General features: G+C 39.5%; 1 protein-coding gene across 1 annotated transcript in view; it reads left to right on the top strand.

Annotated features, from left to right (window-relative positions):
* The window catches only part of LOC140483669 (tubulin tyrosine ligase 3-like), a 70,152-nt gene that overhangs the window by 36,599 nt on the left and 15,185 nt on the right, over nucleotides 1-18,368 (top strand). Inside the window, exon 10 of the mRNA XM_072582032.1 lies at nucleotides 10,862-10,976. Within this exon, the coding sequence (XP_072438133.1) occupies nucleotides 10,862-10,976 (115 nt within the window). The remainder of the gene's footprint in view (nucleotides 1-10,861; nucleotides 10,977-18,368) is intronic.

The raw sequence follows: 18,368 nt of genomic DNA, 5'->3' as shown, positions 1-18,368 counted from the left end.
CTGTGTTGTTTGCCCAGTTCCTATCTCCTCATTCTATGACTGTGGCTGAAGAGGAACTTTGGAATGGGAGGGAAGGAATTTAGTTGTCATCTATGTTTCTAACAACAATATTGAAAGGACTAGAAAGTAAGTTCTGCTTAAAGAATTAGAACAGTTAGGAGCTAAACTAAAAAGCAGATAGTAATATTGGGATTCCTGCCTCTGGCATGGACAACCTAGCATAAGATTAATAGAAGTCAAGGAATTAAATGTATGGCTGCAAGACTGGTGTGGGAGGAATGGATTTCAGTTTGTGGAACACCAAAACTAGTAATGGGGTAAAAGAGCTGTTCTGATAAGATGGGCTTCACTTGTCCCATGCTAGGAACAGTATCCTGACAAGTCACATGTCTAGGGCTGTAGGGAGTACTTCAAACTAAAGGGCAGAGAGTTTGGGAAATATAGTTTTAAAGGTACGGTAGTGATGCAGGGTAGCTATTTGGATAGCAATACCCACAATGGAACAGGAAGAGCTAGTGTGCAAACATAGAAAACAACAAATAGTGTCAAAGAGGGAAAAATGATAAATTAACATTATCTTAAGTCCACATAGAATGTGGATCAAAATAAATGAATTAACTACTTAAATAGAAGTTAATAAGGTGATCTTATTATCATTACAGAGTTAAAAATCACACAATGCTAGGTTACAGTCCAACAGGTTTATTCGGAAGTACTAGCTTTTGGAGCACTGCTCCATCAGATAGCTGTGGAGCAGGATTAACCAGGACCTTTGGTTCATGTGATGCTACAGGTGACCCCACTAGGTTCTACACTCTCACACACACTCACACCAATACACATAAATGCACAATCTCACACAGACCCTCTCTCATACGCACGCTGTCTCGCAGACGCACACATATACCACCTCTCCCCCGCGCCAAGTGGTACACATACGCAAACATATTCTCATGCACTCACAATCACGTGCACACACTCACATGTAGACACATACTCTCTGTTTCTCTGTGAGTCTCTCTCACACACATATTGGTCTATGGGGTGAATTATCATTTGCAGAAGTGTAATTGCAGGTACATTCTATTTTGTTGAAAAAGCACACAATCCATAGACAGTCAATCCATGTAACATTTTATAAATTCCTATTTTGGAAACAGAATCAGTCTGACTCAAGATTGGGGGATACAGACAGACTATACCCTCGCACTTTTAGTGCATTGTCTGAGCTGTTGATAAAGCCTTAAGTTATCTCGAGAATGTGATTTGAAAGAAGTTCTGGGATTTACATATTAATGAACTGAAACCTGCAACCCATTCCAAAGGAGGAAAGACTTAACAGCAGTAAAGGTTTGTTCAATATCTCGTATCAGTTACATGCATGACATTGTGATCTTTTTGTTATAAATTCTGTGTCTTATAATCCTGCTCCACACCTACCTGATGAAGGAAAGCTAGTCCATCCAAATAAAGCTGTTGGACTATAACCTGGTGTTGTGTGATTGTTAACTTTGTCCACCCCAGTCCAACACCATCATATCATTACAGAAACACAGCTGGGAACTAAACATTCAGGGATATGTGGGAAGGAAAGAGTGGTGGGGTAGCTTTGTTAGAGACAGAGTAAGTACGATAGCAAGAAATAATTTTGGATAGGGAGACACAATGAGTGGAAATAAGGGGAAGAAGACAGTTGTTGAAGTCTCCTGGAATTTAGAACTTTGGAATATTGCTATTCCTAATAATTGTTCATTAATCATGATGAGAACTTGAATGTGGATGTTCGCTTGACAATAAGTATGTAGAATTGTCAGAAATTGGTTGAAAGGTAGAGAATTATATAGTTAGTTATAAAATTATATTTAATGCTGAGACATTTTAAAAAACTTCTATTTTGGGAGAGCGACAGATAGGAGTGGACCTGCAGCCATACACAGACCAGGGACTGGATAACATCAGTCTAAGGAGCAAAGTCTGTAGCAAGTACCTTCCAGGAGAGAGGAAGATAGGAGTGGGAAGTCCAGGAGCGTACTGAGCTTGGGGGGGGGGGGGGGAAATACATGAATCATACCATCAAGAGAAAGTTCTGAGTTGATTAGTTGGTGAGTAATTGCTGTGAGGCAATGTGTGCAAAATGATGGAATTTAGAAAAATGTAAACTTTTTAATTAACCCTTAAATATCTAACTACTAATGAAGAGACACTAGCAGAAGGTAAATCAGGAACTAACAATTCTATTATTTATTTTAATCTTAATTTGTAAGGTTTACATTATTTAACTAGTACAGAAGGTGGTTATGAGATGAAGCATTTTAAGAAATCGACTAATTATTTAATTAAGAGAGTAAACATGACAGGGGAGATATCATGTCTTACAAGTGCAGAAGGTGGGATCTCTGGACAACAGTGTGATCCATTGCCAAATATGTTAAGTCTGCAACTTGAGCTAGTGATTATGAGCTAGAGCCCAAGCGGAAGACACTGAGACAGCAAGCATGGGGGTCATTAACTTGGTATCATATGTTGGGAGGGTGTGATGACATCTGTTCAGTTCTGATTAAGGATCACTTGACTCAAAGCCAACTCTGCTTATCTCTCTACAGATGTTAGCCAACCTGCTGAGTTTCTCCAGCACTTTGTTTTTGTTAGTGTCAAAAATCTGGTTCAAAGGAAGTGCGAGAGAAATGAGTTTTGTTTCATGGAGCATTGGCACTAGCTCAGGGAAATGTGAGCTGTACCTTTATGGAATCATCTTGCCCTGTGCTGGTAGAAGTGTTCTGGTGAGTCATACAGCTAGGCTGGCACAGAGACTTTTAAGCTAAATGGTAGGGAGTGGAGAATCTAGTTTGGGAAAATGTGGTAAATTGAATAGTGAAAACGAGGCAAGAGAACAAGTTGGCAAAAATGGAAAGGATGATCAGAATGTGACAGGAAGGAACAATGTGTAAACCTAAGAGAGCACCAGCAGATAAGGCTAGAGGTCACAAATATCATAGAAATACAGAACAAAAGGCTCCGTATCTAAATCCATTTAGAATTCTTAACAAAATAAATGATTTGACATTGCAAATAGAAATAAATATGAGTGATTTGGTAGTCATTAAAGAGACATGGATGTAAGTTGAGAAAATCTGGATCCTGAATATTCAAGGATAAATTAATTTAGCAAGAATAGAATGTGAGGAAAAGGTGGAGAAGAAGGTAGTTAATTAAAGTTGGCCTTCATATAATGGAGAGAGATGACCAAAGTTCTGGAGATCACGATGTAGAATTAGTCTGAATAACAGAGGAGAAACAGTAAAGGTAAGAAATTGATATTTGAAATGGAATATAGGCACCCAATGTTAACCAAATTATAGAATTATAGAATTATAGAATTTGGGACAAAGAGGGAAAAATAATGGAGACTAGTGAGAAATATACAGCTTTAATCATGGGTGATTTTAATCTACATTGGATGAATCAAATTAGCAAAGGTAGCCTGGATTATGAGTTCATGGAGTATCTTCAGGATAGTTTCTTAAAACTAAATATTTCAGATCCAACCAAAGAGCAGGTTGTATTAGATCTGGTTGACATGTTTTAGAAATTAGATTACTTTCAGTGTGGAAACAGGCCCTTAGGCCAAACAAGTCCACACCAACCCACCCCCCTACACCTAACACTGCAGGAAATTTGGCATGGCCAATTCACCTACCCTAGACATCTTTTGACTGTGGGAGGAAACCCACACAGACACAGGGAGAACATGCAAACTCCACACAGACAGTTGCCTGAGATGGGAATTGAACCCTGCTCTCTAGCACTGTGAGGTAGCAATGCTAAACATTGTGCTACCATGCTGCCCCAACTATACTGTATCTTTCAGAGAGATGTTCTGTTTCACTTGCAGAAGGGTGTTATTAAGTGGTGCTGAAATGTTTCCTCCAGAGAGGCAGTTGGTAAACAGTTTTAAATTGTCCCTGGGTTTTTTTTTTAAAGACAAAAGAACCATAAGTCAGTGAGGTCAGGCTCACACAAACCGAAAAGGATTTTGGTTTTCCTTTTAGTTAGTGGGTTTTGCTGGCTGTTGTTTGAGGTGTAAGTTTGAGTTCTGTGTTGCAGAAGTGAAGTGACAGTATGTGAAAATAATAACCGTGTTGCTGAATTGCCTTTGCCAAAGGTGTGTTTATGGGAAGCTGCCTATATTGGAACAGTTGATGATTAGTGGGTAAATAATATGCTGTCTTGTTAAGTATTTCAAGAGAGTAAAGTTACGCCAATTCTTCTTTTATTTTAACTGTGTTGTAAGAACAAAGTATTTTTGATTAAAGCTTAGTAGTGCACCAGTCATATCCTATCTAAATCACAGAGCCTTACACTTCATTTTAAAGAGATATATGATGAGGGTCGAGGCTATCTCCGTAATTTATGGGGGTGGGGGGGTTGGAGTTGGCGGTGTCCCTGGTCTGGTCCGGTCCATAAGGAGTGAAGGTATGCAAGTGCACTTAATACCACTGAGCATCACATTCAGATTGAAGGAGAGGAGACAATCTAAGACTAGTTTTTTAAAACCTAAATGACAGCAGTTATGAGTGCATGAAAACAGAGCTGGCTAAAATCAACTTGAAAATTAGGTTACAGGATAGGTCAGTGTAGATACGGTGGTAGACATTTAAAGGGTTTAGGACCATTCGGCGCAGCCATTTTGGCGTGAGTGATTTGGCGCGACCTGTTTGGTGCAGCCCATTTTGCCACAGACCCATTTAGGCGCAGAACTACTTCGGCGCAGCTCATATTTATTCCTTTTCAGGCTTAGTTAAAAGCATTAATGAAAGCAGTAGAAATAAAAATAATGTTTATTCTGTTTAGTAAAAATGTTAAAAAGTAAAAAAAGAAATAAGTTAATTACGAAAATCTAAAATATGACGTTTATTCAAAATTATGGGCAATCCCTCATAAATACCAAACATCATTTCTCTCACTAAATCTTCTCACCAGTGTTTGTATTCTAGTGTCTGCTTCCCTGAATTTCTTTAACTTCAATGGAATATCGTACCATCCAGATAGCTTTAAAACTTATTCTGCTAATAAATATAATGAAGAACAATTTTTACTAGCCGACAGCAGTAGCACCCCCTGCAGAATTCTTACATTTGGAAGAAAAAGGAATGCCAAGTTTCTGAAACAATCAAAAAAGTTGTATGTTGATGGAACATTCAAAATTTCCCCACCTCTATTTTCACAAGTTTATGTTATTTCAGGGGAAATACATAAAGGTGTGTTCCCACTGTTGTATGCTTTACTCCCAAATAAGTTACAAACAACATATGATAAATTATTTGAAATGGTTCCGGAAATACAGCCTGAATGCCGCCCTGACATTATCAACTGTGACTTTGAACTTCAGGGAAAGAAATTTAGGGAAGCAGATGCTGGAATACAAACACTCATAAGCAGATTTAGTGAGAGAAGTTATGTTGAGTATTTACGAGGAATTGCCCATAATTTTGAATAAACGTCATATTTTAGATTTTTCATAATTAACTTATTTCTTTTTTTTTCTTTTTAACATTTTTACTAAAGAGAATAAACACTATTTTTATTTTTGTTGCTTTCTTTAATGTTTTTAACTAAGCCTGAAAAAGAATAAATATGAGCTGCGCCAAAATAGTTCTGCGCCTAAATGGGTCTGCGGCAAAATGGGCTGCACCAAACAGGCCGCACCAAAACTATCAATGGGGTAGCACAGTGGCTCAGTGGTTAGCACTGCTGTCTCACAGCACCAGAGACTCCAGGTTCAATTCCAGCCTTGGGCAACTGTGTATGGAGTTTGTACATTCTCCCTGTGTCTGTGTGGGTTTCCTCCCACAGTCCAAAGATATGCAGGTCAGGTGTAAATTGCCCATAGTGTCAGGTGCATTAATCAGAGGGGAGTGGGTCATTCTTCAGAGGGTTGGTGTGGACTTGTTGGGCTGAAGGGCCTGTATCTAATCATAGATGACTTAAAGGTTAATAAGGAGGTGGAAATTACTGTTCAGGAGAACAGGGCTAGAAAAATTATTTTCCATAGATATTTTAAAAAGAGTAACTAAAATCAGTGTTGCACTAATATAAAAACTGCAGATGCTGGAGATCTGAAACAAAACAGAAATTGTTGGCAAAACTCACAGGTCTAGCAGCATCTATAAGAAGAAAGCAGAGTTAATATTTTTGAGTTGATGATTCCATCAGTTCTGATGAAAAGTCACAATCTCAAAACGTTAACTCTGCTTTCTTCCCACAGATACTGCCAGACCTGCTGAGTTCCACCAGAAATGTTTGTTTTTGTAAAATGAATGTTGGTTCACTAAACTTCGAGTTTGGGGAAATAAAAACAGAAAATAAGGAAATGGCAGATGAATTGAACAGGTATTTTATCTGCATTCGTTATAGAGGATGCAAATAACATATCAGAAATAAGTGTGATTCAGGAGGTGGAAGAGGGAAGGAATTTAATCAATTACATTGACCATAGAAAAGATACTGAGAAAATTGTTTGAACTAAACACTGACAAGTCCCCAGGTCCTGATGCATTTCATCCAGGGTCTTAAAAGAAGCGGCTGCTGAAATAGCAGATGCTTTAGTTTTATTTTCTTTTTTTCAAAATTCCTTAGATTCCCATCAGGTTGGCAAATCATGAATGTGGCTAGTGTATTCAAGAAAGTGATAAGACTGAAGCAAGGGGCAGAAAGTTACTGGCGTGTTGGGGTGGGGGAGATGATGTCTTGCTCCCCCTGGAAGAAAAGTGAGCAATCAGCCACGAGACCAATAATAAAAAAAAAGACCAACAACAGATTGCCTCCTATTTCAAGGACTGCAGTTTCCCCTCCCATATGATCAACAGTGCCCTCCCGCACATCTCCTTCCTGCACTGTTGAACCCCACCCATCCAACCGCAATATTGGTAGAAATCCCCTCTCATCCTCACTTTTCATCTCACTAATCTCTGGATACACTCATTATCCTCTACCATTTCCGCCACCTACAATCAGACCCCACCACCAAAGATATTTCCCTCCCCACCCCTATCTACGTTCCGCAGAGACTATTCCCTTCATGACTTCCTCATTAGGTCCACACTCCCCACCAACTACTCTGCATTCCCAGCACCTTCCCCTGCCACTGCACAATGTGTAAAACCTGTACCCACACTTCCCCGCTTACCTCCATCCAAGGCCTCAAAGGATCTTTCCACATCCAGCAGAGATTTTCCTGCACATCCAAACACCTAGTCTACTGTGTCCATGCTCTCGATTGTGGTCTCCTGTACATCCGGGAGACAGGACACCAACTCTCATTTCAGAGAATATCTCTGGGACACTTGCACCAAACCCCACTGCCCTGGGGCCAACCACTTCAACTCTGCCTTTCAATTCCCCAAGGACATGCAAGTCCTGGCCTCCTCCACTGCCAAATCCAAGCCACCCGAGGACTGGAAGAAGAATGCCTCATCTTCCACCTTGCGGCCCTTCAACCACATGGCATCAACATCGACTTCACCAGAATCCAAATCTCCCCTCCCCCCACCTCATCCCAGTTCCAACTCTCCAACATGGTACCATCCCACTGACCTGAGCTACCTGTCCATCTTCCTTCCCACCTATCATTACCTCCCACCTACATATACCTATCGCCTCCCCAGCTATCTTCACTCCCACTGCCCCACAGGCCCACACTCAGCCCCCATTTATTTCTCAGCCCCCTTCCCCCATCCTCCTATTTATCTCTCAGCCTCCTTTCCCTTCCACATTCCTGATTTAGGGCCGAAACGTCGACTCTCCTGCTCCTCGGATGCTGCTTGAACTGCTGTGCTTTCCCAGCGCCACACCTTTCGACTCTGACTTTCCAACATCTGCATTCCTGACTTTCTCCAAACCAACAACAAGCCTGCCCTGCAGCCATAAGGCACTTTTGGGTGGGTAAACTGATGGATAGTGGGAACACAACCACTCAGAGGGAGGAAATACTATCCTCTGAAGCTGCAGGCTAAACACATTATAGAGTCCTGGCAGCTCCAGGCATCGATAGTGGACACTGCCAGCATTGTAGGCAGGCCCATTAAGGAAGTATTCCAGAATAAGATATGAGTTTTGAGCATTGGCGTTTTGGCACCTTTAGCTGGGGTAAAGGGACGATAACGGGAGTTCAAGTATATGACGATGAGGGGGAGGAGTCTGCATATTCTTGCTGGGCGGGCACAGATGGACAAAAGACACGAACCTGAAGACAGTACCCTCTTCCTTCCCACCATTTTGCACTTTTCTTTTATTTAGAAAAGTGAACCCACTCCTGCTCACTACCAACATCAACAGTTTTATGTCATTTGAAACATTGAACAAGCTCAGGTGACAATCAACTATCCATGTATATGTGGTGAGCTTATTGCCAATTTCAGATCATTTTTTGGGGGCAAACGCAGAGATGGGCTAGCATGTCGTGGGCTAACCCATGACCTGTATTACATGCCAATCATGCCGTCATCATGCCACCATCCCCCCAACACCCCACACCCCACTTACCTCACCAAAAAGAAACATAGGGACATATAATATTCAGCCCCAGGAAACCACAGGCCAATTAGCATAACATCTATCACAGATGAAATGCTGCAATATTGTATTAAGATTAATATAGTGGGTATATAGTAAAGCTCAGTGCAATCAGGAAAAATCAACATGATTTTTGGGAAAAGGAAACAATATTTAACTTATTGAAAATGTTTGAAGTGATAAAAAACATGAAACCTGTGAATGTGCTGTACTTAAATGTCCAGAAGGTACTTGACAAGCTGCCACATCAAAGGTAACTGGAAAATGAGCTTATACTGTTGGGGGGTGGGGGGGGGGGCACGGTTACATATTAGCATGGATAAAGGATTGGTTAGTTAAGTGGAAACAGTAGACATAATTGGATCATTTTTGGGTTGTCAAGATGTGACAAGTGGAGTGCCACAGGGATCAGTACTGGGGTAATTTGTATTAATGACTTGGTTGAAAGAATCAAATGTATTGTTGTGAAATTTGCTGGTGATATAAAGATAGACAAGAAAAGTTATCAAGAGGACATAAGAAGTTCTGCAAAAGGATTGAGTTGGGTTAATTGGGTGGACAAAAATCAGCAGCTGAAGTACAATGTTGGAAAATGTGAACTTGTCTATTTTGACAAGAAGAAAAGAAAAGCAATATTTGTTTACATGGAGAGAAATTGCAGAACTATGAAGTCAAGTGATCTTGGTGACTTAGTACATGAATCACATTAAATTAGTATGCAGGTTCGGCAAGTGATTATAAAGTGAAGTGAAATGTTCTTTAGTCTAGGCGAATAGAATATAAAAGTAGGGATGCTTTGATATGGTTCTACAAGACAACAGCTGGATAACTATATTGTTATTATCTCATTATTTAAGAAAGGATATAAGTGCATTAGAAATAGTTCAGGGAAGGTTAACTTGGCTGATGGCTTGAGTTTGGGGAATTATGTGAAAAGATTGAACCAGGCTGGGCCTGTATCCACTGGAGTTTAGAAGGATAAGAGGTGATCTTACCAAGATGTACAAAGTCCTGAGAGTGCTCTAGTCCCTCCCACAAGGGACTAGAGATAGGGAACAGAGTTTAAAAATAAGTTGTCTTCCATTCAGATAGAAATGAAGATTTTTTTGTCCCCTAAGAAAATTGAGTTGTTCCCCAGAACAACTTAAACATTTTTAAAGGTAGAGATAGATAGTTTACTTGATAATTGTTATTTGGGATAAGTAGGAATATGGAGCTGAGGCCACAATCTTATTGAATGGTGGAGCAGATTCAAGAGGCTTAGTGGCCTACTCCAGCTCCTAATTGCATGTATGTATATGTAAAGTAAGGTTTTGGAATGTTAAAAACACTAGGGATGAAAATTCTGCTTCTACACTCACCAGCTGTCAATTCTCCACTCCATCAAAAAGGAATTCCCACCTTGATTGATTCAGCCAATCAAATACCTGGCAGCTCTCTTATCCCAGCAGTGCAACCATGACCTGTGGTCACTGTTGGGACTGCATGTGGACCCAAAGAGGAGATGTCAAGGGGGCCTTAATGTTCAAGATAAATCCAGGTTTCACTGGGGCCAGCATGTAGATCCCAATCAGACAGTGGGACTGGAACTGAAGGGCAGGGAAGTAGAAAAAATATGGTGAACAAAAATACCTTGGTGGTATCTCAAATGAGACACAGATGCCTGAACAGGAAACTCCACCCATGGCAACCTAACTCCCACTGTAAAATTCAGCTCACCTTCTGACACTCAATATGAATGCTGTAAATTCAGATCTTTGTGCAACCAAATTCCAGAGCAACCTTGAGTCAGATTAACTTCCCTTCCCCACAAATTTCAGTCCATTTCTCTTCAGTCGGTTTGGACTGACCCTTGAGATTCAAGTTGTGTTCTTACGAACTGCAATACTCATGAAGTAAAACTGCTTGTTACCAAAAGTAATACTAGAATGGAAGTGTATTTTAATACTTCAGCTGAGTAACTGTTGTATAACTTCTGTCTGTGTATGAAGAATCATGAATTGTAAAGAGTTTCTAAGTGTATAATAGTTATATTGTTTCAGTCCTTGTACAAAATATTTCTAAATCTTTGTGTACACTGATCTCTTGCTGTGTGTATTTATTGCTTAGATTATTTTTACCAAGTAAAACTTATATTGCCCAAAATATAGCTCATGTCCACCAGCCATGATTAAATGGCAGAGTGGACTCGATGGGCCAAATGGCCTTGCTTCCACTCCTATGTCTTATGGTCATATATCTTGCTATTTCAGTTCATATACACATGTGTAATGCTGCTGTTTCTTTCCAGGCAGGACTTTGTGTAAATCTCAGAAATTTCCAGTGGTTTAATGGAGTGAATCCTGACACTTTTTTCCCACGATGCTATAGAATTGCAGTCGAAGAAGAAAAGCAATCATTTATCGGTATGTAAGCAAGGTGATTGTTTTCCACTTGGAACATAAGCTTTTATAGGAATATTACGAGGCTGATAAATTGAACAAAGCTATCCATTTGACTAGATCAACTATAACCAACTTCCTTATTACAATATTCCTTAATCCTTTTACAGAAGCTCGTGCAATTTCTGCTTGAACAAGTTTATACTGATAACTTCAATAGTCATCCTTGATAACTTATCCTCAAGTCTATTATTCTCCAGGGAAAATATGTTCTATTGCCATATTAATTTTTTTTAGATCATCTTTGTCAACTGTTTTCATAACCTTGTGAACCAATTTTACGTTAGAAGGAAAGCGTTGCATTATGTCTTGCAGTAGATATGCCTATACCTTTTAAGGGACATGCTCATGATGTCATTACCATATCGTGGCATGTGACGTAATGGCATAAAATTCTCAGTGTCCATCTTACTGAGCTATATCCTCTTCCAGCATGATATGCTGAGGAAAGCATGCTACAGTACATTCAAATTGCTTAGCTTGAGCCCAAAAACACAAATGCCCATGTTTGTAGTGTATGTATATAAATACCAGGAGCTACAATAAAAATTAATTGAATTCTTCAGTACTACATGGCTCTCATCTCATTTATTATGGGAGCTAAGCTAAGTATCACAGTGTAATATTGCAGATTATCTGCTACCACACCTTACTATCACGTCATGGTAGCATTGCAGTAGTAAGCACCAGTAATCGCTTTTAAAAGAATCCCCACTGAAGACTGGACAGCCCTGGATTGCAAAGCATTCAAATGACCATCCATGAGTATATATTCACAGGAGTATAGATCACCAAAATAAAGAGACGGGAGGCAGAGTTAGTGTCTCTACACTTAAAGGTTAGACTTGTCAAGTTAGAAGCCATTTTATTTTTTTCACACAAAAATAAAACAACAATTTTCAGCCTGTTTGCTGGCATAAAATTTAAGTACAGCGATTAAAGACTTCTTATTGTTTTAAAAGCAAAATCCACAACTAAAAGATTTCTTACAGGCTTAAAACTGACATTGGCAGTCCAAGCTGTGTAGCCTATTTAACTATAAGCCGATCCATTCAGAATGTCAGTGTTGTAGGCACTAAAAAGGGACTCCCAAACTGTGGAAGACTATCTGTGTGCAATAGTCAATTGTTCTGCCATTTTATTTCCTTCAATTTAGCACCAAAGCTGATGTGTCTTCATTGGCCCTTATTTAGTGCGAACTCCCTCATGTGACTGAAACCTGCTACAGGCCTTTATCACTTAAAGGTGAACTTCCTACATTCAAGGCTTTTTAAAGAGTCCAGACATGAACAATAAAGTGAAGCAGAAGGAAAAACGAAAGTACAGGATAAAATCGAAACAGAGAAAGGAACAAAACCCTGCATTCTATTTTAATAAGGCAAAAAGTCACAGACAAGCCAACCAGAAATGGAAGGCAAATATTTGACTATGGATTGGCCAGCAAGTGACATCTCCATTGAACTGCAGCTATTTAAGCAACTTATGCAGTTTTACTTTGCAGATCAAGCCATAAATGATCCTAAGAGCAGAGCTCTTCACATATTTTGTCATTGGCAAGGAAAGGCTTCACAAAATAAATACATCCAATTTTTCTACGGAGGATATTAAAGATCTAGATCAAAATAGAAATCAACTTCTGAATTAACAGATTCCAACTCATATCATACAATCAGAAACCCCAACAGTCTATTGATGACAATGGGGCCAGGTGCCTCAGCAAAAGATATGAATGTGGTTTCTCTGAAGAGCTCAGAGACTAATCAAATTGGTCAACACCTCTACACCATTCCAAGTGTTCGGAAAATCTTCTAGGCAAGAAAAAGTGTCACATCATTGGTACCCGGACCAGCAGCAAGAAGCCATAATAGCAGACAACACTTGCTATAGCCCACAAAGTGCACAAAGCCAGCAAGTGTTGTCATAGATGTGGTTTGTCGCACCTACCCAGCAGATGTACGGCACTTCTTTACATACAAAAAGCACACAGCACCGAAGAGTATTAGGCATGTATGTGCAGAAAATCTGGTTTTAAAAGTCCAACTGTCTCACCAAAAAGGTAGCACAGTACAGAAGATGGTCCAAGTATACATGATTACTTCAAGAAAGTGGGCAATCAGCAAACCGAAAAACAACCTTTGGAAGATGTTTCAGCCATTCATATGTTGTCAACGTGGTGTGTTGGGTTGATAATATGATAAGCACAAGATTTTATGACTGGATTTCTGACTCATGCTCTGTCAGGTGTTTAGTTCTGGTAGTTCTCCAATCTGCTCACTGGTGGTTTACTCTGTCTTAGATGCATACCCTGTGGCTCTTTTACTGTCATTACTGTGAGTGTGGTTTGAATCTCATGAATGGTTATGATGCATGAGATCGCATGTCCCCAAAAGGTAGGCCAATACACCCTGAAAGCCAAAACTGATACAGGAGCCAGTGGCAACATATTACTAGTACGTGTTCTAAACGACATGCATCTGAACATGCTCTGAGCATGAACATCGGGTGCACTATGGTGCAATCTACAGAAGACTGTCTCTGTGTATAATGGATCACCAACAATCACATTGCCTTACTAATATACAAGTTCAGCTTGGATTCACAAAATCTTCTGCCTGATAGGTAGCGATTGTCCAGAAGTAGCAATGCTGCCAGTATCTCATGCAATATAGCCATTCATCAGATTCAAATCACACCTACAGTAGTGAGAATAAAGGGCCACAGGATTTTCTTCTTCTAAGACAAAGGAGAATGAAACTGTTACAGTTTGGAGAAGTACCAGAGCGTGAGAGTCAGAAATGCAGTTACATATATCTATGTAAGAACAAAGTTTTGAAGATAAGCATTGGACCCAAGTCATGCAAAGTCATTAGCTATCATGGTGCTACATTGCAAAAAAATGGAAACCAGCTCAGGCCAATGTATGATGCAACAGATACTGCACAACCACCAGAACTTTCTTCCTTGCTCCATGGTGGAACTGAGGAAGAAAATATTGGTGATTGTGCAATGACGGTGTGTGACAACAACTAAGTTGCCAGCCAAGAGCAACTGAGAATAACACACACCTCTCAGACAGGTATGTGATCATCAGATCAGGATGCATTGTTAAGCCTCAAATGTTATATTAAATTTGCATTATTAATGTTGTTAACTCTCTTTGAATTGACAACGTGTCTATGTTTGCTACTTTCTTTCCTTTGGAATAAGTAGGATATTATGTCTCGGAGCAAATATGCAATATACTTTTTAAGGGACATGCTTGTTATGTCATCACTGTACCATCTCTGTCTCTGTCTTCTTGACCTCAGATGTCTGCAGCATGACAGGCTCAGAAGTGTGCCCCATCACATTTGAGTTGTTTAGCTTAAGCCCAAACATGCAAGTCCTACGTGTAATATACATATGTAAATACCAAAAGCTGTAATAAAAGTTAATTGAATTCTTCAATTCTGCATGACCCATTCATCATTTATATTACTGCAGCTAACATCAATATCACAGCATGATCATTGCAAGTTATTGCCTATTACATCATGCCAAAACTGATTTTAATGTCTTGAAATAGATATGTATCCAGAATAACAATGGACAGTTTACATAAACAGCAACTCAAGATGAGCAGCCAAAGCGATGGATCAAATATGTTTGATTAGCATCTCAGCTTCATAATATTATACATATCAGGACCCCTGGTCTCATCTCGTGGAAGTGAGGCACAGATCCCAAAGTTAATCCCCTGGTCCAGACTCACAGGCAGGGCCAAAGATCCGTTTGGTACCAGCGCAGGACCCTGCAGCAATGGCAATAGCTGCGTCAGTGAGGCCAGCCGAGTGTGAACTCATAGTGGTGGTGGTATTGGTTGTGGCGAGATGGCACAGGAGAGCACTGACTCTTTCTTTCAGTAGAGTGGTGAAGTGCAATTGCAACAGTGTTGTCAGATTAGCAGCAGTGACTCAAGGCTTTGGGGTGGAGGAGCCTAAATCCAGGCCCATGCCTGAATTAGAAGGGGGAGCTGTTCCAAACGCCACCAAGCTCTATTGAGATAGGACTATATTGTTTTATTGCTTTATTTTTCTGGCTTCATATTCTATATTTTTAAGGTGGTGCCAGAGAGTGGCAACACTAAATACTTTTCAGTGTTTTTGTAATAAATACATGAAAAAATAAATCAAATCAAATCATACAAGTGGGCGGCACGGTGACACAGCAGTTAGCACTGCTGCCTCACAGCACCAGAGACTCGGGTTCAATTCCCGCCTCAAGTGACTGTGTGGAGTTTGCACATTCTCCCCGTGTCTGCATGGGTTTCCTCTGGCTGCTCCGGTTTCCTCCCACAATCCAAAAATGTGCAGGTTAGGTGAATTGGCCATACTAAATTGCCCGTAGTGTGAGGTGCAGGGTTAAACATAGGGAAATGGGTCTGGGTGGGTGCGCTTAGGTAGGTTGGTGTGATCTTATTGGGCGGAAGGGCCTGTTTCCACACTGTAAGTAATCTAATCTAATCATAGAAAATACTGGATTTCTAGTCAGAGAATTATGAACCCCTTATCTCTTTGAGGAGTTTGGGTGATGTTACACATACGGAGAGTAATGAATTCATGGTAATATCACTTGACCAATTATCCTAGGCTAATGTTCTGATAGCCTGGGTAACAGATGGTGAAACTTGAATTTAACTTTTAGAAAATTGGAATAAAGAGCTGGCCTGGTGGGAACCTGTATATTGATTGCCATAATGTCTCATCTGGTTCACTAATCTTCTTTAGGAAAGGAATTCTGCCATCCTTGCCTGATCTAGCCTCTCTGTGATTCCGTACCCACAGCAATGTGGTTGACAATTAAATTATCTCTGGGCAATTAGGATGGGCAATAAATAATGGCCTAGCCCACATCCCATGAATGAATAAAAATAAATGAATAAACTAAACTATTTCACACTCATTACCTGAAATTACTGCACTGAATTCTTGCTGTTAATTAATTGACAATATTCTCTTATATGAAAAACTAATATGTTTTTAAATAATAAGTACTGTACAATTGCTTTGCTGTGCTGCAAACACAGTACTCAGAATATGATAAACAAAATTCGTAACCGATAATTTGTCATGCACCTCAGCATAATTTCACCCACTTCAGGGTCTGCTACCAAAAGTTGCAATATTTTCTGAATTTTTATGATTCTTGTGAAGCAGGATACCACTTCTACCCTATTGGAAACAACTTAAAATCATGCCAGATTTAAACAACAAATCAAATTTCTGGGATCTACATGTGATTTGCTCGCAATGAAATACATTGTTTCCTAGCAACTACATACATCGATAATGATAGTGGTGCAAGCAATGAACAATCTTTAGCTGTGAATAAAAAAAATTTGATTACTCCCACAATTTTGTGAACACAAAAATTGTACAATCCTCTGAAGTTATATGCATAGATTGATCTCATTAATACTTGAGTTGTTTATGCTAAAGAAATGGCAGCAGCATGTTGTATGTCTTCCCTTTTAGACATAGGAGGGTCATAATCCAGGGAGATAATAGTGGTGGTCGATTGGGGCAAAGGAGGGGAGAGAAGGATGGGAAACATTATCTTGTCTCAGATGTTTTTTTTAAAAAATAGTAAAAATAATAAATAACAACACATAGGAGAGTGATGGATCGTTGAGTTATAACAGCTATAGAAGGAGTTCAGTCTGTGCAGATTGTCTAATGCTTCAGCAGCATGACTCATTACAAATTCAGACAATATTTTAACTACATAATCTCCCAATTTCTGTAAATTGTCATACAAGGTCATATCTCTGAGGCCAAATTTTTTACAAAAAGTAGGGTGTTGACTTAAACACAAGTAACATTTTCAAAGGTTGATATCCACCCTCTCCCATCATTTCACTACCTGAATGTTTATGATGGCACACATCAACTGGTCTCAGAGCTGCCAATTTGGAGACTATTTCTGTCAACCTTTCCCTGCACAAGAAACAACAATTACTTTTCTCCTTACAATTTTTATTTACAAATAAATAACTTCCATGGAGGCAGATATTAGTTTCTGTTGACTAAATTTATCTAAATTTAAGCCACAAAATTTAATTCAGTTTTTAACATAGAACAGAAAAGAATGCCATGTATCACTCAACGTGTATTAAAATATTCTCTTGTCCTCAGCATGAATTAGCTCAGTCCAGTCCAATTCTTGAATTGCATCATTATATGGATCATCAACATCATCACCATCGGCAATCATGTCATCAGTCGTATAATTTCACCAGTAATCTTCTGTATCTTCAAATGCATTGGATATCCCACATTCTTTGAGCACAATTTCTATATAGATTTCACCCTAGGTGCTGCAACATATTAGTTCAGTCTGACTACTTGCATTAAATAAATAAGACATACAGGAACCTGGTCCACATTTTCTTTGAAACTGCATCTGAAAATTAAGTTGCTTTGCGATTTTATAGACTTCTATTAACAAGTTAAATTTTGTGTGACAACTCCAGGAAAAGTATGGCTTGAGCTCCTGAGTGCTATCCCAGTGAGAGTAATAAGGTTCTGACGGGAGACACTGAAATCTTGGTTTTCTGTCACAGTACAAAATTGCTTCTTTTTCATAAAGCTTGGCACACTACCTAGGAATGGCTTTGAACTTTATTGGTGCCTATATTTTCCATTTAGTTAGATTAGATTCCCTACAGTGTGGAAAACGGCCCTTCGGCCCAACAAGTTCATGCCGACCCTCCAAAGAGTAACCCACCCAGATCCATTCCCCTACTAATGCACTTATCACAATGGGCAATTCACCTGACCTGCACATCTTTGGGAGAAACCCCTGCAGATAGTCACCTGAGGCTGGAATCAAATCCAGGTCCCTGGTGCTGTGAGGCAACAGTGCTAACCACTGGGCCACTTTGCCACCTTAGTTTTAGGGCAAAGATTTGAATAGATCCTTCAGAATGCATTCTGATGATTTTCATTGATGTATTTCATGATTTGATATGGCTGTATGCTCATTCATTTATCCTAATCATCAACCTAAACTGTGTAGTTAACTTTCTTTCAAGCTCTAACTTTCTTCTCCACTATCTTGAATATTCTAGCTGCAGCACAATTAGTTGTCTGCATTGCAATCTCAATGACTATTTTTTTCTTGATATCTTATCACTATATTAAAAGACAGATTGGAGTGAACACAATGGAAACACTGGTAACACTCCAGGAGTTAGTAACATTGTCAGTGTGTGTTAATGTACACAGACTCAAGGAACTAAATAGCCAGCTTCAAAATTGTGTTATTCCATGTTTGCATGAATGAAGAGGTTTGCACGAGAATGGATTTGACCCCAGT

The sequence above is a fragment of the Chiloscyllium punctatum genome, chromosome 12, assembly GCF_047496795.1.
Source record: "Chiloscyllium punctatum isolate Juve2018m chromosome 12, sChiPun1.3, whole genome shotgun sequence".
NCBI classification, from domain to species: Eukaryota; Metazoa; Chordata; class Chondrichthyes; order Orectolobiformes; family Hemiscylliidae; genus Chiloscyllium; species Chiloscyllium punctatum.
This window is presented reverse-complemented; position numbering and strand designations above follow the sequence as displayed.